Genomic DNA, 21,872 nt, shown 5'->3' with positions numbered 1-21,872 from the left:
TCTGGAATTCCGATGAAACGGATGTTATTCCGCTGGCTACAGTTCTCCATGTCCTCCAACTTCTCCCAGACGTGCTCCAAATCCACTTTGGTTGCTAGCAGATTAGCAGATAATTCCCTCTCCTATGACTCCAGATAATTGATCTGTTTCTCGACATCCTCCACTCTTGTAACCACCTCCATGGCAGCGATCGATCGACGTATCACAGCAAGATCCTCCAAGTCAGCATTGCCAACATATTCAGCATCTCTCGTCACATTTCCCGCACTTCTCCAACTAAATTGACTCCCATGCTCGCGGCCTGCTCTGTGGCATCAGCTTGAGCACGTAAGTGTCTTTTAATGTCTCCTGAGCCCGAGGATTTTGAATTCTTTGACATATTGTCCTCCTAGTACAGTTATGGAACAGAGTGTATCGAATCTCACCAGTTTATGTCATTAAAAGTGTTAAAACTAGCAAAGTGCGCAGAGTGTGCCATTTACACGTCTGATCCTCGCATGGCGTCACGTGACTCTAACCGCACAATGTCTTCCTGAATGTACAACCCCAATTCTGAAAAGTTGGGACAGTATGAAAAATGCTAATAAAAACAAAAAGGAGTGATTTGTAAATTATATACACCCTTTGCTATATTGAAAGCACTACAACTAAACATGATATGTTTTACCTCGTGAATTTCTTTTTTTTTTTTTTTTTTTTTTTTTTTAAATGTACAGTAATTTCAAATCAGATGATTGCAACTCACTCCAAAAACGTTGGGACAGTCGAGTGTTTACCACTATGAAACATCACAATTTCTTCTAATAACACTTATTAAGCATTTAGACACTGAAGACACAACAGGGCTCGACAATAAGGACTGCCCAATGGCCCAGGGCCAGTGTGAGAAAGATTTGGGCCAGTTGCTAGAACTGTCACTTGCCCGATCGGGCCAGTGGTGCATTTATAACATTAGGGCAAGCAAACAACAAGTGAAAAATTACACCGAGCGAACGAAGTCTTCTAACCAAGGAGCGAGAGCGAGTATATTTATCTTGCAAAGACGCGCAAATGCATAATATACTGGACGCGCCAAGGCACCGTCGTGTGCACGCACAAGATCGTGCAGACACCGCACACACACTCTCCTAGCACTGTCCTCGCTCTTTTCCAAGTGTCTTAGTAGCAGCTATTACCAATGTGTAGAAAATAGCAGGACAAAAACCCACTTAATGAATTTCATAGTGGGATTTAACGTCTTGTGCAACATTTTAAGTATCCCCGCACATTCCGTGTTCACAGTGCACGAAATCCCCACATTTTTAGTTTTTACATGTTGGTGAAAATTAGTAATCCACACATTGGAACACAAGAAATCAACAGTTTCTTTCTATAGGACTGAAAATCATATGTCTCATCATCATCTCTCTCCGTGCAGCGTAGACTGTTTAACATGCATGTGCTTTCAGCGCTAGTTTTATTCCCACTGTAAAAAAACAAACACATTTTCTCTCATTAATTTGCCTTTAGAGATGAAGCGCCGAATGAGACGTAATAAACTTTGTTTAACCCCAGTTATATATATAGTCTGGAAATCACGAGCTGCTCAATATCCTAAATGTAAGTATACATTTAATTAGGTAATGTTTCAAAATGTAAACATTAATTCGACATGATAATGCCGTTTGATATGAAAAGAAGCAAGATCTGTATGGCTATTATTATGAGAGCTGTTCAGCTGCAGGGTGAAGATGAATATTTGAAACAGTCTACTTCATATGATCCTCATAAAACACCTGTTACATGTCTAATTTCTGGACCATACAGGTATTTTTGTTTTTGTTCTTTGTATATCAGTCAATGTTGGTCCTGTTTGGGTTGTCTGATTTCATGTTATTTACACAGTTAATTCACAGATTAGGCCTAATATCTACCTACTGTATATTACACATCACAACCGATTTAGTAGCAAGTCTGTTCTCTCAACCAATAATCAAATCTTTAACTTAGTGAATAATCTTTGATCCTTCTTGTGAAAACACTACACATGGGCAAAAGTTGCATGACAGCATGACTAAACGGGTGACCGAAAACCCATCATCTCCTCCACAGAACTCTTGGCTTAAAAACATGTGTAAATGGCAGGATGGCTGAGGTTAATATAATGTATTTATGAATTTATATCTGTAAAGCGCATATATGGGATTACAATCCCATTGTATTAAAAACATAAGATATGTAAAAAATATTTATCTTCGGACATATTTTTTAAAACCATGATGGTAAAAACAGCTATTTGTCATTTTTGTGTTGGGGCCAGTAAAAATCTGAAGCACTGGCCCAAACAGGCCAGTAGAAAAAATTCTTAGCGTTGAGCCCTGCACAAGTTTAAGTTTAAAAAGTTGAATTTTCCCTCATTCATCCATTATGCAGGTCTTCAGCTGCACAATTGTACGGGGTCTTCGTTGCCGTATTGTGCGCTTCATAATGCACCACACATTCTCAATTGGAGATGGACTTCAGGACTTCAGGCAGGCCAATCTAGCACCCACACTCTCTGCTTATTCGGCCAGTATGTGGTTTGAAGTTGTCCTGCTGAAATTTCTGGGATGTCCCTGGAAATGACGGTGCTGGATGGCAGTGTATATACTGCTCCAGTATTTGTACATATCTGTCTGCTTTAATGGTGCCCTCACAGATGTGCGAGTTACACATGCCATGGGGACTGACACACCCCTGGCCATACAGACATTGGCATTTGGACCTGACGCTGATAACAGCTTGGATGCTCCTTTTCCTTTTTTGCCCGGAGAACACGACAGCTGTGTTTTTCAAAAACTATTTGAAATGTGGACTCATCGGACCAAAAAACACGGTTCCACTATTCTACTTTCCATCCAAGATGAGACAGAGCCCAGAGAAGTCAGCAGCACTTCTGGACAGTGTTGAAGTAGGGCTTCTGCTTTGCATAGTAAAGTCTTAACTTGCATCTGTGGATGCAGCAGTGAATGGTGTTGACTAACAAAGGTTTACTAAAGTAATCCCAAGCCCATGTTCATGATATCCATTACAGATGAATGATGATTTTTAAGATGGCAATGTCTGAGGGATCAGAGATCACGCGCATTCAGAAGTGGTTTTCGTCTTGCCCTTTACACACCGACATTTGACCATATTTTAACTATCATGTACACTGTAGAGAGTGAAATGCCCAAAATCCTTCCAATTTGTCTTTGGGGAACATTGTTCTCAAAGTGCTGGATTATTTGCTGAAGCATCTGTTGGCAAATTGACAAGTCTCAAATGATCCTTGCTCTTGAAGGACTAGGCTGTTTTTGGAGGCTCCTTATATACTATGACATGATTGCCTCACCTGTTTAAAATCTCCTGTTTCACATTGCCTTGTTATTTTAACTTGTCAAATTGTTATAACAGGGTTTCCATGGATCCTTATAAAGTATTAAAATGTCTTCAATTCAATTTTCCAAAATTTAAGGTCATAAAAAGTCTTAAATATCTTAAATGATTCAACAAAAGTCTTAATTATCATTTTAAAGAGGTCTTAAATTTTGGGGCGGAAAGACAGGAATCGTGATATGACCTAATGTGATTATCAAACTTCAAAAGAATACGATTCAATTAAATAAATGCCTGCGCTGCGCCTTCAGAGTGAAAACATGGCACTGTTGTATTTCCTCCAAGCACTCGGGACTCGTGAGTGTTTCCTGCTGTTGCAGAGCAGTCCACAATCATTAAGCCATATTGGACATTTATGACAAGTAATTACTAATGATCAGCTGTTGATGATGATAGAGTGTTTATGAAATATGATAGTGTTTACTTTTAATTGTTTATATTGTAATATGTTGTAGATAATTGTAGGAGGATTATTGTTTTATTTCCCTTATCTGTCTGAATGAGCAGCTAGAAACATGGAAGCACTTACATTTCAAATTAAGAGTCCCGAGTGTATTTTAGCCTTTAAAGTTAAAAGTTCCGTGCTATGTATCAAATCTTTTTTTTTTTCTCCCCTGGTTATTAGTATTTTGGTTGCACCATAAACTGCATATGGAATTTAATTCAGTTTGGACTCTTGTAGCCTCTGTCTGGCCCTCTACATCACAGGATGGAAAGACTAAGAACATTTAATGTAGGCTACAAATTTTAAAAAGCTATTGGTAGATGAATTACCTTTCTGTCAACACATTGTTGTATCAGCAAAATCCAACATTAGTCGATCTCTAAATTGTATAGTGGTACATAAACCAATTTTAATGTGATATATTTGTGGAAAACTTGAGTATTTTAAACTTTTTTTAGATTGTGATTTTAGTGGGTTTGTTTTGGTTTGGGGATACAGTATTAATTTGATCTGTTCAGGTCTAGGAAAAAGGTCTTAAAAAGCCTTGAATTTGATTTTAAAAAGTCTGCAGCAACCCTGTATTAGTCTTAAATTGCCCCTTTCTCTACTGTTTTTGTAGCGTATTGCAATCATCTGATTTGAAATTACTGCACATTAAAAACAAACAATAAAATTCAAAAGGTACAACGTCATATAATGTTTAGTTGTAGTGCTTTCAATATAGCAAAGGGTGAATATAATTTAAAAATCACTCCTTTTTGTTTTTATTAGCGTTTAACATACTGTCCATTTCATACTTTTTTGGAATTGGGGTTGTATGTGTAATCTTGCACTGCAGTTTCCTGAAGAAACATCATTTCATTTTTGTCCATTGCTATGCAATGTGTGAAAATGACAATTAACTTGCCTCTGAACCCCTCTGCTCTTGCAAGCTCTAAGCAAAATGCAACTTTTTACTGTGACAAATGAGTGCCTGATGCTTTACATTTTTCATGTCTCTGCTCTCCCTTCCTTTAACATGTAATTTCCTTTGTTCCATGTGTCATCTTATTCCTCCTGTTCAAAAATTTTCTGCTGAGCCTTAAATAGCCCAACAGTTAGGAAGTGCTGAAAGTATAAAATTGATTTGTGTCATGTCATAAAAATGTATTTGTTTCTCTTTCCCTTCTAGCTGCATTCCTCACACAGACAGTCTGTCTGGATGATACAACAGTAAAGTTTGAGATTTGGGACACAGCCGGACAGGAGCGATACCACAGCCTGGCCCCTATGTACTATAGAGGAGCCCAAGCGGCCATCATTGTCTACGACATTACTAACACAGTAAGAATGTGATCATTACTCCAGCACACGCAAATCAAAACTTTTAAATCAAAGGTTGTAGTTGGTGCAGACAGGTGTCTTGTACAGCCAGTCAATCACCAGGTAAGGGTTACATGGCACCTCCAGTGCAATGTGACTTGCAAGCAGTGCACTGGCTTAAATGTACACACGCACACTAATAATGGCTGACGTGACAGGACTGTACTCAGCAGAAGGGTATGGTCTGAATAATAAGGTTACACCTGACTGAATGTTCAAGTTAATTATTATTCTGTGGGATGCAGGCAGACCTTTGTTGAAAGTCAAGCAACAACAATCACAATGCAGAACTACTGCTGTGTGTGCGTGTGTGTGTGTACATGTACACTGTATATGTTTGGACACTTAAGGCACAATAAATGTTTGAATGTCGTTGCATTCAATTACAAGATATCAAGCCAAGTGCCGTTGTCAAACAAATGTTTTCTCAGAACTTCTTAACTTCACTTTTTCTGAGCCATTTTTGCAATTCGCTAAAATTAACTGGACCAGGTCATTTATGACGTCAGTTCTCAAATTCACACAGGTGCAGAGTAACAGCAGGTGTAGTTCATCACATTTCATCAACATCTTCCAGAAAGTGTCCAAAAATTTTATCTGTTGTTTTTTTAAAACTAGGGATGTGTGAGACTAGCTGACTATTCGACTAAACGGTTCTGATGTTGCTAGTTGAAACTGGAATTACTATTCGGATAATATTTTTCCCCATTAAACTGTTCAATTTTTACACATTTACATATAGCTTTATATTTTTTACAAAGGCTGCGCTTAAATTACTGTCATGTTAATGTTACACTTTTCAAATATAATTAATATTACAAATATTATTTAAAAAAGAGGATATCTGGCGTTCAGTTCCTCGGGCAGTCAAAAGAATATTCAGTGAGCCGGTCCATTTGGTCGTTACATGAGTGCAACACATACCCTAATCACTCCAGTGTCCTGCAAGAAATATTCCACAAAACAAACTCCAGCCGCTAGGCAGAACTAACACAAAAAGAAACAAAAAAAGTGCCCATTTTCCTCGGACAGTCAAATGTATGTTCAGTTAGTCAGGCTCACTTGGAGCAACATGAAAATCACCAAATGGCTTACTCACTCAATTGTCTTTATAAAGGACATCGCTTGCTGTGGGCATGTAAATATTTTGCGGCCATCCTTAGCATCTGTTCTCAATTTGGCCGGGCACACCAGCGCAAAAGCGACCTTCCGTTGATGTAAGAGTTTCTTGCATTCCTTGAATCGATCCTGTTTCTCTCGTCTAATTCGTAAAGTCTGGGAACAAGAAAATGCTGTGGTTCTTCCAAGAATGCCTTCCTTTACTCCTCGCCTTGCGTAACACGAGATCTTTATCGGATGATCGCAGAAATTTGGCCAGAATTAATTGGGGCCTGTCTCCCTCAGCGGATCTCCGAGCCAGGACTCTGAGCTCGCTCGATTTCCAGCTTATGGCCTGTTATGTCGAGCAGACTCGGAAAGAGCTCGTCTAGGAATTTCACCATATCTCAGCCTTCTTCATGCTCAGGAATTCCAACAATTCGGACATTCTTCTGTCGATTACGATTCTCCAAATCCTCCAGTTTTTCCCTAGGGGATTGCTAGTGGATTAGCAGCTAATTCCCTCTCCGATGACTCCAGATAATTCATCCGGTTCTCAACTTCTGCAACTCTTGTAACCACCTCAGTGATTTTCACCTCCATGGAAGTGATCAATCGACGTATTACAGCAAGATCCTCCAAGTCTGCAATGACCATCGTCAGCATTGCCAACACATCAATTCACGTGGGATTTCTTTCAGTTCACTGTCCGAATTGAGTCAGGGGCCTCCGGCCTGCTGCTGAGGGGAATCAGCCCGAGCACCTAAGTGTCTTTTAATATCTCCAGAGCCCTGGGATTTTGAATTTTGACATATTGTCTTCCCAAAACAATTAGGGATCAGTGTGTATCGAATCTCACCAGTTTGTGACACAAATATTATTAAAACTAGCAAAGTGTGCAGAGCTTGCCATTCACACGGCCAACCCTTGCATGGTGCCCATGAGACCCACCTTAAAAAGTTTTATTTTGAAATGCTCAGAGTTGAAGAAATAATTTTATGTTGTGCTTTCTTCACTCGGATACTCATCGACTGTTTCCCCCCCCCCCAACCCCCCACCATCCAGGACACATTCACCAGAGCAAAGAACTGGGTGAAGGAGCTGCAGCGTCAGGCAAGTCCAAATATCGTCATTGCTCTTGCTGGCAACAAGGCAGACCTGGCCAACAAGAGAGCCGTTGACTTTCAGGTATGTGCATATGAGTGTAGGAGAAGTTAAGTGTGTGGCTGCTTCTAAATATTTTTAACACATTTGTATGATTCCTTTTAGGAGGCACAGGCATATGCAGACGACAACAGCCTTCTCTTTATGGAGACGTCTGCAAAGACTGCCATGAATGTGAACGAGATCTTCATGGCTATTGGTACTCATCTTTGCTGTTATTACATCTTTGCTCTTGGTTAGAGCTTGTGTAGATTAGAACTTGTTAACAATCTGTAGTGTTGTGAGTATGTGAATGAATTCTTTTGAGTCGGTTATTTTCAGTTAATTGGTTGAACATCTCTGTCTGAATGATTCATTAGCAAATGAGTCAAGTTATTGTTTTTTATTAAAGATTAAGAGAGCAAACCATTGTTATTTTTTTTATGACGTGCACGGATAAGTCGGATACAATTGCAGCATCCAATAAGAAAATAAGAATTGTGCATTTTAAATTCATGGTGACTTTAAATGTTTATGTGATAAAATGTTTTTTTTTCTTCTCAAAATCTCTCTTGTTAGCCAAGAAGCTTCCGAAGAACGAGCCACAGGGTGGGGCAGGGAGTGGTGGACGGGCTCGGGGAGGGGTTGACTTGCAGGAGGCAGCACCTCAGGGCAGAAGTGGCCAATGCTGTGGAGGTGGGAACTAACCACTGGACCAATCAGCTGGCAGATGCACCCAAGGACTGATACAGACACACAAACACAGTATGAACCCATAGTGTGAGATCCATTCACTTATGACCCAGCTCTAAACTATGGCCAGTTAGACTGTAACATACAGGCCAACAGTTTCTGCTTCAGAACTGGAAAAGGGGCCCATCGATACCCTTGTAAATCAACTCGCATTAATCATTTGACCAGTTATCCCTCCTAACAGTACATGCAAATAGATATACACACACAGAAGCTTCGATATGTGTCTGCCATTTATGATTTTCAAAGTCATTCGATTTGTCTTATATAGAATTTTGACCACAAAAAAACAACATTATGGAACAAGGAGAAAAATGTGATCAGTTTTAACCAATCACACTCAAACAAAAGCTTTGGTAGTCTCTCTTCATGAAAGAAGTTCTAACTACTGCTGGTGGGGAAAACAGGCCTTCTCTCCCTTGTATTTCCTTATCTTCTCATTTGCTCTTGTTTTTATGAAAATTGTAGTGGTGAGGCCACTATTTAAACTTGCTCTCCCTTTTGGTGATGCATACAGCCAGTTTTGAGTTACACCTCATGTTCTGCTCTCCTTGATCACATCCTTTCTGTCTTAAACAACCATGTCAGATGGAGAGGGGGACAAATCGGAGAGAGACGACAGGCTATTTTCCATCAATGTCCAGCTCTTTTGTAGATTCTGTATTATTTCTATTGTATTAGTCACTCTGACATCCACTACTCCAGCACAAATGAAACCAGTATATGATTTGATAGGCTAGACTTATTTTCTAATCATTTACATATATCTACTTGTATGTCTATAGTGCATTAACAGGCAGTATAACTCCATTGTGTTTTTTCTTTTACATCAATGAAACAAAACATTGAATTATTCAAACATGGATTAAATACATTGAAAAAAATCAGTCTCCTCTGACCAAAATCACAATTATTGACGAGGGGGAAAAATAACGTTGCTGTATTTGTACTCTTTTTTTTTTTTTTTTTTTTTTTTTTTTTTTTTCTTGTGAATAAGAATCCCAATCATTAGCCATTTCAATTTTGCACCTTTGTAAGAATTTGCTTGTTTCTGATTTGTTCTTGCTCTCTCTCTCTTTTTTTTTTTTTTTCTTTTTGTACATATGGTCTCTTAGAGTGCACTGGGTCTTTCTTTGTTCTCTCCGACTACATGTCCTTTCTGTCAGTAGTTTTCTGTCCAATACTCCCTGAAGGATGTCTCTTTTAAACAGGCATTTTCAACATCAATTGTGACCTAGCACAACAAATGTGAACAGTGACCAGGAAGTTTCAAGCAGTGTCTGACGAATGAGGGAGGCAAGGGACAAAAACTAATAAATGATGAAAAAAATAAATAAATAAATAGAACTTGTAATTTTACCAATAAAGGAGGGGAAGGTATACATTCTGTTCATTGTGTTATTATTTGCAAATGTGCATCATACTGTATGTGTGTTAACAGTTTACAGAATCATGCAAATCTCAAATTATTTGTAGGTGTGGTCTTATCCCTTCATGAGCAGAGACTTGTTTAAAAAAGTATTTAAAGGGGTCATGACATGCCTTTTTTTTAATCATTTTAATATGTTCCTTGAGACTCATTTATAAAGTTAGTAGAGTTTTTTTGTTTTTGTTTTTTTCACAATAAAACAGTCATATATATGATTATTTTCCACCCTCATTCTGACCCTCTGTCAGAAACGCGGTTTTGGTGCTGCTACTACTTCAAGACTTGACAGTAAACACCCACTGTTATTATTGGCTCTCTGCTCTTGACTGACCTGCTCTCTCCTCTTGCCATCTCATTGCTCACCACTACTGGGCGGGTTACTGAAGTAATAAGGTAAAGTAGGGGTTCATGTGTTGTTGTGGAGGTGGCGGGGGTGCTTGAGGGTGCAATTGCAGACTAGGTCAAACTACTGCCCGCGGGTGGGTTTATCATGAACGTTTTTTATTAGATCTTTAATTTATCTGACTTTTGGGCCTATCGCGCATCCACAAGCTTTTAATATGCTCAGGGTTGCCAGATAATAGATGCAACCCCCCAATCAGAGATTTATACTTGAACTAAGTGGAAATATTTCGCCTTATGTCATACTTAATTTATGCAATCTGGCAACCATACATGCGAGTGCACGCGCTTTTTCTCCGTAAAAAACAAACAAACAACTTAGCGCTCAGTAGTGTACAGAGGGGACACGCGAGTAAACAAGTGAGAGAGGTATATATTTATTCTTTGTGGTATTTGTAAAATGCTGAATCCCGTATGTGAATGTTACTCTGGCAGTAATCATTTATCAGTGTCATGCAGCCTGTTTTATTCAGTGGTGTGCTGAATGGGGTGCCAAACACTGACAAGACACACATCATGACCCATGAGCGTGTAAACAGGTTGATAATGTTCTGAGAATAAAACAAGTAAACGGGTCCACTTTGCGGCCAACATTAAAATAAACTTTTAGAATCTCTTTCCCGAATATTTTATTTTACTTTTAAACCAGACTCCTGATATAAGTGTTAAATTGAATACTAAATTACCACTGCATCGAAGTATGGTAAAATAATTAATAATTTTATTCAGCCTTTATTCAGTTTTACTAACACATGATAGAAAGTATAGCAGCAAAACTTCAAGCAATCGCAGAATGGTACCATCAGTCTGTATACACTTCTGAAAATTGTGCATCATTCACTGAGTGCATGAGTGTACTGCTACTTCTGGGCTTAAAAGATAAAACTATGCAGAAATGTTTATCTTCTCTGTTCCATGTTCGGCTGATGTGGCCCCAGTACCAAAATAATTGCACACCCCTGCTCAATGGAATATGTAAGACTAATACTGTAAATTGGCAAGCAGATTTTCTTGAATACCAGCAAACACACAAAAATCCTTTCATTTTGTGAATGCACAAAATGCTGCATCAAAACTTATAAATGTGTATGATTTTGCAAATCAGTATGTCCTGATCTGCAGGCGCAGATTTTTTCTGTCATTTTAAGTGATAGATCATGGGGGGAAAACCCCCAGATGCAAATGTTTACCACAGTGTGACATCATAATGTGGAGGAAGTAGAGAACGAATTGTTTTGGCAGCTTGGTTTCAACAAATGTTATTTTGTTGTCATGAGAAAGTATTTAATGGTCGGTTTCTGATGAATTGTCATTGACAGTTGTCAGTGTTTTTAAAATATGGTGTAAATAGCTATATCAATGTCATTCCATACTAGTTTAGGATTAACGGAAGGGTTTCCTCGCATTTTTAATGGAAGAATGTACAAATAATGAATGTCCCATTATGTCGTATTCACCCTAATAATTTCAGTTTATATGGGGAAGCAAACTGCATTTTGCTTTTTTTTTCCTAACAACTCGAATACCTATTTGGTTAAGTGCTAATGCCCCCCAGAGGAATTGTAACATTTAATTCTGTAGTACCTTCTACAGTACTACATTTCCGAAGATGCCCACATAATGCGCCTGCGCAGTGCTACGGCAGTGGTCAGAACGTTTATCAAAACCCATCACAAAACTTTATTCAAACGCCACACGGGGTGGAAGTGAGTTGTTTGGGTGAAACGTGAGGCTGTTGATATGGCGGACCCGGCGGCACAGACCTCCGCGTTGCCCCGGCTTCAGCAAGCTCAGGCCAGCGGGCCGACAGGGTCCAACCCAAACCACGGAGCCGGGAGCAGCGACCCAGCCCGACCAGGCCTGAGTCAACAGCAGTGGTCCAGCCAGAAGAAAGCACAAGTCCGCGCCTTTCCGAGGGCTAAAAAGCTGGAGAAACTCGGAGTGTTTTCATCCTGCAAGGTAAACCATTCGGCTCATAACAACAGAGCGAGTGCACGGGCCTGTCATATGTCAGTGCTCCAGTAACCGACTGCAAACTACAGTCACGCATGTGCACCGGTACAAATATATCAGTCATAATCTGAATTAAGTAATAGATGTGAATTAAGGTTAGGAGTAAAGACAAGACTAGAATGTCAGACCTCTCTTCTACGGAATAAAGAGGAGAAAATGTCTTGCTGCCTACCTAGACAGCATTTTTGGGCATTGCAGGTGGGTTGGGAACCGAAATGAGTTCCGAATCTTCCAATCGAATGATAGAACGCGCGTATGATGCCCAAAAATGCCGTCTAGGTAGGCGGCTTTAAGACCTACGTAAGGTTCGGTGATTTATTGAAGGAATAAAAATGAATATGAACTCTCTCATTTACTCATGATGTGTATGAATTTCTTTTGCACAACACAAACGAAGATATTTAGAAAAATAGCTCTGTGCAATGCAAGTGAATGGTGACTAAAACATTGAAGCTTTAAAAAGCACTTAAAGGCAGAATAAAAGTAATCCAAAAGATTGTAGTGGGTTATTTCGTGTCTTCTGAAGCGATCCAATGGGGTTTGGATTAGACCAGACCAAAATACAGCATAACTCTTTTCACTATATATGTTGACATCAGAAGTCTCCTTGGTGATTGTGATTTCAAGCTCGATTACACTTCCTAAATCCATCTCACACTCTGCACATTTATCAAGCACTAGGAAGTGTAATTGAGCTTGAAAACATGGATGAGAGATTTTTTTTCATTTTTGGGTGAACTATTACTTTAATTTTACTCTGGTTATGTATGTTTAAAATATATTATATTTTGCTGGGTTAATACTATTGCACATTATTAAATCAATCAATATTCTCAGTATTATGACAATATTCCCATTATCAAAATCCGAGAGAAACAAGGAAGTAACCAAATATTGGCCAGTTTTGTGGTTTCTGAATTCTTAAATCACAGTGATGTTCTTTGACCACAGGCGAATGATGCTTGCAAGTGCAACGGGTGGAAGAACCCCAATCCACCAACTGCCACTCGTATGGAGCTCCAGCAGCAGGCAGCCAGTCTTACGGAGGCCTGCAGAAGCTGTGGCCACTCCTTGGGTAAAATGAACAACCCTATTGTTACTTTTTTACTAACTATTTTTGCTATCTCAGACCCATGGCTCTATTTGTCATCATCCAAAAAGGGTGGTTGCAGGTGGTGTAGCGTAGTGGTTAAAGTTCACCCAAAAAGGAAAATGATCTCATCATTTACTCACCCTTATGCCATTCTAAGTGTGTATGACTTTCTTTCTTCTGCTGATCTGCTGACTTTCTTGTACCATCAAAGATTTTTAGAAGAATATCTCCACTCTGTAGTTCCAAACAATGCAAGTGAATTGTGGCCAAAACTTTGAAGCTCCAAAAATTACATAAAGGGAGCATAAAAGTAATCCACATGACTCCAGTGGAATCCATGTCTTCAGAAGTGATATGATAAGTGTGGATAAGAAACAGATAAAAGTCCTTTTTCTTTTTTTTTCTATTTTTTTTTTTACTAGAAATCTCTACCTTTGACCAGCCCCAACCAGTAGTTGGAGATAAGTACGAAGAATGCGACTCGCCAAAAAAAAAAAAAAAAAAATATATATATATATATATTAACAGCCAGTGTATATAACTGCAGTATATATATATATCTGTTTTTATCCACACCTATACTATCGCTTCTGAAGACATGGATTTAATCATTGGAGTTGGATGGATTACTTTTATGCTGCCTTTATGTCCTTTATAGAGCTTAAAATTTCTGGCCACCATTCAATTGTATTGAATGGACCAACAGAGCTGAGATATTCTTCTAAAAAATCTTTGTTTGTGTTCTAAAGAAGAAAGAAAGTCATACACATCTGGGATGGCCTGAGGGTGAGTAAATGATGAGAGATTTTCATTTTTGGTTGAACTATTCTTTTAAAGATCAGTAGACTTGTATCTGTAAGGTTGCAAACCCGAAAGCAAGCCACATAACTCTAGGGTGCCATCCTAAAAAAGGCGTTTATAAATGATTACATACATGTAAAATGAAATATAAACCATTGCTAAGCAGCATTAGCCAGCATTTTGGACACATTAAATTCTTTACTGGAACTAAAAAGTGATCTTTCTGTAGGTTTATCATTCTATCATTGCTTCATGTAGTGTTGACATTCTCATTTGTGTGTGTGTGTCTGTCTGTCTGTCTGTAGCGGAACATGTGTCTCACCTGGAGAACGTGTCTGAAGAGGAGATTAACAGGTTGTTGGGAATGGTGGTGGATGTGGAGAATCTCTTCATGTCTGTCCATAAAGAAGAGGACACAGACACAAAGCAAGTCTACTTTTATTTGTTCAAGGTAAATAGGCATTTGTACACATGATATCTGCTTTCTTTATTGATGCAATATGCAAATACACTCAGGATGAGTCACTAACACTTTTGAAGTCTATAACCAGAGATCTTGTTTTTTATTTACTTGTCAGAGCACGCAGTTTCATACTTTTGGCTGGGCTTTTGGCAGATTGTATGAAAACACCATGGCACTGTGGTTTGTCTCTGTTTATGTCCTCTGTTAGTTGTTGAGGAAGTGTATCCTGCAGATGGGGAAGCCAATGGTAGAAGGCTCTCTCGGTAGCCCTCCCTTTGAGAAACCCAACATAGAACAGGTGTGTGTTTAAGGGTTAGAGGGAGTTATAGAGGATCTATTAGTGGTCTTGTAGTCTCACCATTCTTCATTTGTGACTGATGCTGCACTTAAAACCATAGATATACAATTTTACGTATGTACAAATAATTTCACTCTTTCTCTGTCATTGTCTGTCAGGGGGTGTTGAACTTTGTTCAGTATAAGTTCAGTCATTTGGCTTCTAAGGAGAGGCAGACCATGTATGAGCTCAGTAAGATGTTTCTGCTCTGTCTGAACTACTGGAAACTGGAAACCCCATCACAGTTCCGACAGAGGGCTCAGAAAGATGATGCTGCCGCCTACAAAGTGGATTATACCAGGTGTGTTTGTGACTTACATTGCAAATGACCGTATTCATGTCGGTGCTTTTGATTTTATCTTTCTATATAGACAGTAGTGTAGAGATAGTGGATTTTGCTGATACCGATATCTAATAGGGGTTTAATGATTTGCTCTGACAACGATTCGATTACCATTCTTTACCTAACGATTATGATGCATGGTGAAATCTGAAATTTGGTCACGATTCAAATCGATCCAATTAGACTATTTTGGAATGATTCATAATTATTTTAAAAATATACAGAAAAAAAGAATTTACTGAACATTTTTAATTTAGAAAACACAGAAATGCACCACACTTGAGCACTAGTCACAGATGCATTTAGGTCCAAGGAGGATTGGCTTATGTGTGGCTGCATATAGTAACAAAAAATGCAGTACATGATATGCATTATAAATATATAAATATGTTATTTAGACATAATATGGTACATAGTTATGTTACATGCACAATAGCAATCCAATATAAATAAAGGATAGTATAATGTGTGATGCAACATAATGACTTGATGCAAACACACACAAACAGACTGTAAACCATGAAACAAGCGTGAGATTTACATATCATGTAATATTAACATTTATTGCACCAATAATTAAAGATGAAATGTCATGTGCAGGCTGATAAGATCCATCTTTAAATCGAGCAGGGTCATAGACAATAGAAAACTATTTATTAGTAGCGTATAAAGGCGGTTATACCCGGGATATGGAAACAATGAGATCCCTATTCATTTTGGGATAGGGAGAGACACATAAGATAAACATCTTTTTCTCAGGATACAGAGTTAATTGGTCTAAATCCGAAGCTTTGGCTCTGACAGCGTACTGTCCAGTAACGGCTTTCCAGCCAGGCGTCTTCCAATGGCCCAAACAGGGCATTAAGTATTTGGGGATTTTATTCCCAGCAAATTTGTCTGGTTTAGTTAGTGTTAATTTTGACCCTTTAGTAAAAAGATTTTCGAGCGATGTGGGCAGGTAGGCTTCATTACATTTATTGATGATTGGGAAGGTTCATGTTATTAAAATGAATTGTACTCCAAAATTTAACTACCTGCTACAATCTCTCCCTGTAGATGTCCCCCTCTCTTATTTCAAGCAATTTGATAGCATAGTGAAGTCATTTATTTGGAATGGTAAACGTCCCAGATTGCATTTTAATAAGTTACATAGGCCGATTGACAAAGGAGGGCTAGGCCTTCCCAAGATTTTGTTTTATTACTATGCATTCAGTTTCAGACATCTGGCTCATTGGTCACTTTCACCTGAAAGAGCCCCTCCCTGGTTTGTTATTGAACAGGCAGTTCTTGCCCCTATTTCGCCATTACAAAGCATCTCTATCAAACTAATCGGAAAAGTTAAATTACACCCCGTTATTTCACAATTACACTCGGTATGGACTAAAGTGTCCAGATTGTTTAAATTGGACACTTATTTAAATGTTGCCTCGAGCATATGGCAGAACACAAGATTATGTATTGGCAAGTCCCCTTTCTGCTGGCCAGAGTGGATTGTGAGGGGGGTTGCTACACTCGGTGACCTATATGAAAGTGGAATGTTGAGATCGTTTGAAAACTTGGTCCAACATTTTGGGATCCCCAGACCTCAGTTTTATAGGTATTTACAATTGCATCACCTGCTTTGGACTATATTTGGGAGTAGCACACACCCCCCTTAAGGAGGCAGATGCTTTGGGAGAGGTGATTGCTGCTTTTGGAAAAGGTCATGAGGCATCAGTGTACTACTCCCTGTTAATTCAGTGTATGGGTGATGGAGCTTTAACTTCTATTAAGAGATTATGGGAGAAAGATTTGAATTTGGTATTGGAGGATGGAGTGTGGACTAAGACTCTGAAAAATGTCAAGTCTGAATCTAGAGATGCAAGGGTTTGCCTTATGCAATTTAAGATTTTACAAATATTTTATTGGACCCCCTCTAGATTATATAGGCTTGGTCTTAAAGACACACCCACCTGCTGGCGATGCCAATCAGAAGTTGGAGACACAACCCATGTTTTTTGGGGATGCGTTAAGATCCAAAATTTTTGGTTAAAGATTCAGAATTATTTGCGTGACATTCTGGGCACTCAAATTTTACTTTGCCCCAGACTTTGCATTTTGGAAGTTATAAATTGGGGGGACAAATATATAAAAAATTGGGTTCTGACTGGCGTGATGATTGGCAGACAAATAATTTTATGGGGATGGAAGTCAGACGGAGCGCCACCATTTCCGGAGTGGTGTGCGGAGATGGGGAGGGTGGCGGCTTATGAGAAGATGATAGATGGAAGGCTGGGGCTGGAGGACTTATTTTTCAGGAAGTGGAGTAGGTATTTGGCAGTTTTGGAGGCTCTAGGGGAAGGGATGAAGAGGGAGATGTTTAGTTTAATTATGCATGTTTATTATATATTTTATTTTTTATTTATTTATTTTTATTTATTTATTTTTTATTTTATTGTTTGTGTGTGTGTTATTTTATGTGACCACAGGGGTGTTCTTTGGGGAAGGGTGGGGTTGGTGTTTGGGGAGGGATGTTAATGAGGGTTAAAAGTTAAATGTTGATTTGGTGTGTATATGTTGTGTTTTTCTCTGTTGTGTTTTTTCTTTGAATCAATAAAAAATTGTAATTACAAAAAAAAAAGATAAACATCTTTTATCTTTTCGCGGCTGCCTCGTGGCATTGACCAATCACAAGTGACTGTAATCAACTGGTTGGTTCCCTTCAGAAGTCTAAAATCGCTCCCTATTCCCTAAATTCTGTAGCATTCACTATAAGAGAATGTATGAATGAGTGAGTGTTTTTGTTCACAGCCACATGTCTGCCCACCAATCATATTTAAACTGAGTTCTATTCATGGTTGAACTTTTTTATGGAGAAATAACACATTTTATGGAGATACAAAGCTAACATAATACAGGTGCATCTCAATAAATTAGAATGTCGTGGAAAAGTTCATTTATTTCAGTAATTCAACTCAAATTGTGAAACTCGTGTATTAAATAAATTCAATGCACACAGACTGAAGTAGTTTAAGTCTTTGGTTCTTTTAATTGTGATGATTTTGGCTCACATTTAACAAAAACCCACCAATTCACTATCTCAAAAAATTAGAATATGGTGACATGCCAATCAGCTAATCAACTCAAAACACCTGCAAAGGTTTCCTGAGCCTTCAAAATGGTCTCTCAGTTTGGTTCACTAGGCTACACAATCATGGGGAAGACTGCTGATCTGACAGTTGTCCAGAAGACAATAATTGACACCCTTCACAAGGAGGGTAAGCCACAAACATTCATTGCCAAAGAAGCTGGCTGTTCACAGAGTGCTGTATCCAAGCATGTAAACAGAAAGTTGAGTGGAAGGAAAAAGTGTGGAAGAAAAAGATGCACAACCAACCGAGAGAGCCGCAGCCTTATGAGGATTGTCAAGCAAAATCGATTCAAGAATTTGGGTGAACTTCACAAGGAATGGACTGAGGCTGGGGTCATGGCATCAAGAGCCACCACACACAGACGTGTCAAGGAATTTGGCTACAGTTGTCGTATTCCTCTTGTTAAGCCACTCCTGAACCACAGACAACGTCAGCGGCGTCTTACCTGGGCTAAGGAGAAGAAGAACTGGACTGTTGCCCAGTGGTCCAAAGTCCTCTTTTCAGATGAGAGCAAGTTTTGTATTTCATTTGGAAACCAAGGTCCTAGAGTCTGGAGGAAGGGTGGAGAAGCTCATAGCCCAAGTTGCTTGAAGTCCAGTGTTAAGTTTGCACAGTCTGTGATGATTTGGGGTGCAATGTCATCTGCTGGTGTTGGTCCATTGTGTTTTTTGAAAACCAAAGTCACTGCACCCGTTTACCAAGAAATTTTGGAGCACTTCATGCTTCCTTCTGCTGACCAGCTTTTTAAAGATGCTTATTTCATTTTCCAGCAGGATTTGGCACCTGCCCACACTGCCAAAAGCACCAAAAGTTGGTTAAATGACCATGGTGTTGGTGTGCTTGACTGGCCAGCAAACTCACCAGACCTGAACCCCATAGAGAATCTATGGGGTATTGTCAAGAGGAAAATGAGAAACAAGAGACCAAAAAATGCAGATGAGCTGAAGGCCACTGTCAAAGAAACCTGGGCTTCCATACCACCTCGGCAGTGCCACAAACTGATCACCTCCATGCCACGCCAAATTGAGGCAGTAATTAAAGCAAAAGCAGCCCCTACCAAGTATTGAGTACATATACAGTAAATGAACATACTTTCCAGAAGGCCAACAATTCACTAATAATGTTTTTTTTATTGGTCTTATGATGTATTCTAATTTTTTGAGATAGTGAATTGGTGGGTTTTTGTTAAATGGGAGCCAAAATCATTACAATTAAAAGAACCAAAGACTTAAACTACTTCAGTCTGTGTGCACTGAATTTATTTAATACACGAGTTTCACAATTTGAGTTGAATTACTGAAATAAATGAACTTTTCCACGACATTCTAATTTATTGAGATGCACCTGTATATTGTAATCAGAGAAAAAAGCAACAACAATTAACTTACTTTGGTCAGATGGATGCAAACAATTTTGCACCCATAATAACTATGGAGGTGGACAGATTAATCAGACCATAGTTTTTGAAAATCTATTTAGAAATCTATTAATATAGATTAATAATCTATTTTTTAGTCTTTCCTTATTTTGACAGGCACAGACATTGAGGCTGTAAGAGTCCAAAATGAATAATATCTCAAAAGCAGTTTATTGTGCAAAAAATGAAGATTTGGTGCATAATCTGGAACCTTTAACCATAAACAAAACTTTTAACCATAAACAAAATACACAGGGGACTTGAATTTTGAAATGAGCCTTGGAGTCTTGGCTCCATAACAATGCTGTTAATGTAAGTATTTACCAAATGAAGCTTTTTATAGCCTATGTATTCACCAACAAGAGTGTTGTATATATAAGTTTCACTAGATGAGGTTTATTGATGAGAAATAAAAAAATAAATAAAATAAATCTGCATAGATTAATCAGTACAACCAATATTCCAGTCTACCTCTATGTGACAAGTCTCTAGCTCTTGGACGGAGGAGTAAGCGGGGCCAGGTGAACAGTCGATGTAAATCTTTATTTTTACACGCTCCATTGTATCCCAAAGCTCTTGCTTTCTAGCAGAGAAACACACACACACTGTCAGGATCGTGTGTCGTGCTCACTCTCTCTCTTCCGGCGTTCTGGATTGCCATTTAAATCCCTCTCTGCTCTCACTGCCAACACAAAACTGCTGTTTGAGGTGATTTCCCACAGCTGTCAACCCTTACCGTACTCACTCTCTCGGCCTCGGTCTCCACAGACGTTTGCTTGGCCATGCCCCCATCACCACATACCCCCATCGCCTAACTCAGGCCGGGGAGCCATCCGGCCTGTCACTTACTCTCCACCTATTCCTGGAGAGGAAATCCGCAACAGCCATCTGCGCCCCCGGCCTGTGGACCACCTCAAACGGCTGGAGAGCTAGATACCAACGGGTGATCCGCGTGTTGGCATCCTTCATGCGATGGAGCCACTGGAGCGGGGCGTGGTCCGAACAGAGAGTGAAAGCACGTCCCAACAGATTGTACCGGAGTGTGAGGACCACCCACTTGATGGCCAAACACTCCTCAAAGTCTCTCTCATCGAGAGCTTGCAACTAATGTACAGCACAGGGCGTTCCTCCCCCCTCCATCATCTGGGACATTATCGCTCCCAACCCCCTGTCCGATGCGTCCATCTGCAAGATAAAAGTGTCAAGTCAGGATAGTGCAATAACGGCCTGCCGCAAAGTGCAGCTCTCACTTGCGTGAATGCCTGCTGACATGAGCTGCTGAAACGTAGCCGGGGCCCCAAACAAACCGAAAGGAAGGGTGATTTTTATTTCATGGGACATGGGAGTGGCAATATGTCTTTGTCAAATCCAGTGTTGAATAAAAGAGAGCCGCGCCTAACCGATCGAGCAGTTCATCGATCCGAGGCATCGGGTACGCATCAAACTTAGACACTGCATTGACTTTTCTGTAATCCACACAGAACCGGACCGAGTTGTCACTCTTCGGAACCAACACCACAGGGCTGGTCCAGTCACTGTGGGATTCTTCTATTACCCCCATATCCAGCATGGCCTTTAATTCTTCCCAAACCACTTTTTTTTTGTGTTCGGGTAATCGGTAGGGACGACTGCGTACCGCTACACCTGGGGTCGTTTTGATATGGTGCTCTATGAGATACGTACGACCGGGAAGAAGCGAGAATACGTCTGAGATTCTCCTTGCAACCTAGTAACCTCTGTGACATGTGACAGTGAGAGGTGGTCTCCGCAAGTGACCAGGGTGACTCGATCGTTGGCTTTCAAGTTCACCTCTGGTCCGAGCTCCTCCCTCTCTGGGACCACCATTGCCAAAGTCATGAGTACAGCCTCTCTCTATGGTTTTAGGGGATTGAGGTGGTAAATCTGAAGTTCTCCGGCTCTATCCGTTCGTTTAACCTCATAATCGATTTCCCCGACTCGCCGTGTGACCTCAAAGGGCCCTTGCCGCTTGGAGAGTAATTTAGAGCTCAATGTGGGGAGTAATACAAGAACTTTATCTCCCAGTGCAAATTCCCATAGCCGAGTACCCCTATTATCCAGCCGGCTTTGACGTTCTTGAGCCTGGAGCAAATTATCCTGTGTTAATTGCCCCAGTGTGTGGAGTTTTGTTCTCAGGTCAAGAACATATTGAATTATGTTTTTGCTGTTTGAAAGTCCCTCCTCCCAATTTTCCCGTAGGACATTGAGCACGGCGCACGGTCGACGTC

The 21,872-nt window shown here is 39.7% G+C and overlaps 2 protein-coding genes across 8 annotated transcripts in view; both read left to right on the top strand.

The window, feature by feature from the left end:
* Positions 1-9,185, top strand: part of LOC127450506 (ras-related protein Rab-5C) — a 30,189-nt gene extending 21,004 nt beyond the window's left edge. The window contains exons 3-6 of the mRNA XM_051714691.1: positions 5,013-5,164; positions 7,367-7,489; positions 7,571-7,664; positions 8,024-9,185. Of these exons, the coding sequence (XP_051570651.1) occupies positions 5,013-5,164; positions 7,367-7,489; positions 7,571-7,664; positions 8,024-8,151 (497 nt within the window). The 3' untranslated portion in view covers positions 8,152-9,185. The remainder of the gene's footprint in view (positions 1-5,012; positions 5,165-7,366; positions 7,490-7,570; positions 7,665-8,023) is intronic.
* A 524-nt stretch (positions 9,186-9,709) lies between these two features.
* Positions 9,710-21,872, top strand: part of LOC127450490 (histone acetyltransferase KAT2A-like) — a 34,180-nt gene continuing 22,017 nt past the window's right edge. For 2 of the 7 annotated variants that reach the window (XM_051714652.1, XM_051714651.1), the window contains exons 1-5: positions 10,105-11,987; positions 12,993-13,116; positions 14,241-14,386; positions 14,607-14,696; positions 14,855-15,036. In XM_051714652.1, the coding sequence (XP_051570612.1) occupies positions 11,769-11,987; positions 12,993-13,116; positions 14,241-14,386; positions 14,607-14,696; positions 14,855-15,036 (761 nt within the window). In that variant the 5' untranslated portion in view covers positions 10,105-11,768. Of the gene's footprint in view, positions 10,020-10,104; positions 11,988-12,992; positions 13,117-13,836; positions 13,921-14,240; positions 14,387-14,606; positions 14,697-14,854; positions 15,037-21,872 lie in introns of those variants that run through there. The other 5 variants (XM_051714655.1, XM_051714653.1, XM_051714654.1 and 2 more) reach the window with 5 other exon arrangements.

Source organism: Myxocyprinus asiaticus, chromosome 13, assembly GCF_019703515.2.
Source record: "Myxocyprinus asiaticus isolate MX2 ecotype Aquarium Trade chromosome 13, UBuf_Myxa_2, whole genome shotgun sequence".
Taxonomy (NCBI): domain Eukaryota; kingdom Metazoa; phylum Chordata; class Actinopteri; order Cypriniformes; family Catostomidae; genus Myxocyprinus; species Myxocyprinus asiaticus.
The sequence above is the reverse complement of the archived record's forward strand: the minus strand, read 5'-3'. Positions and strand labels throughout refer to the sequence as shown.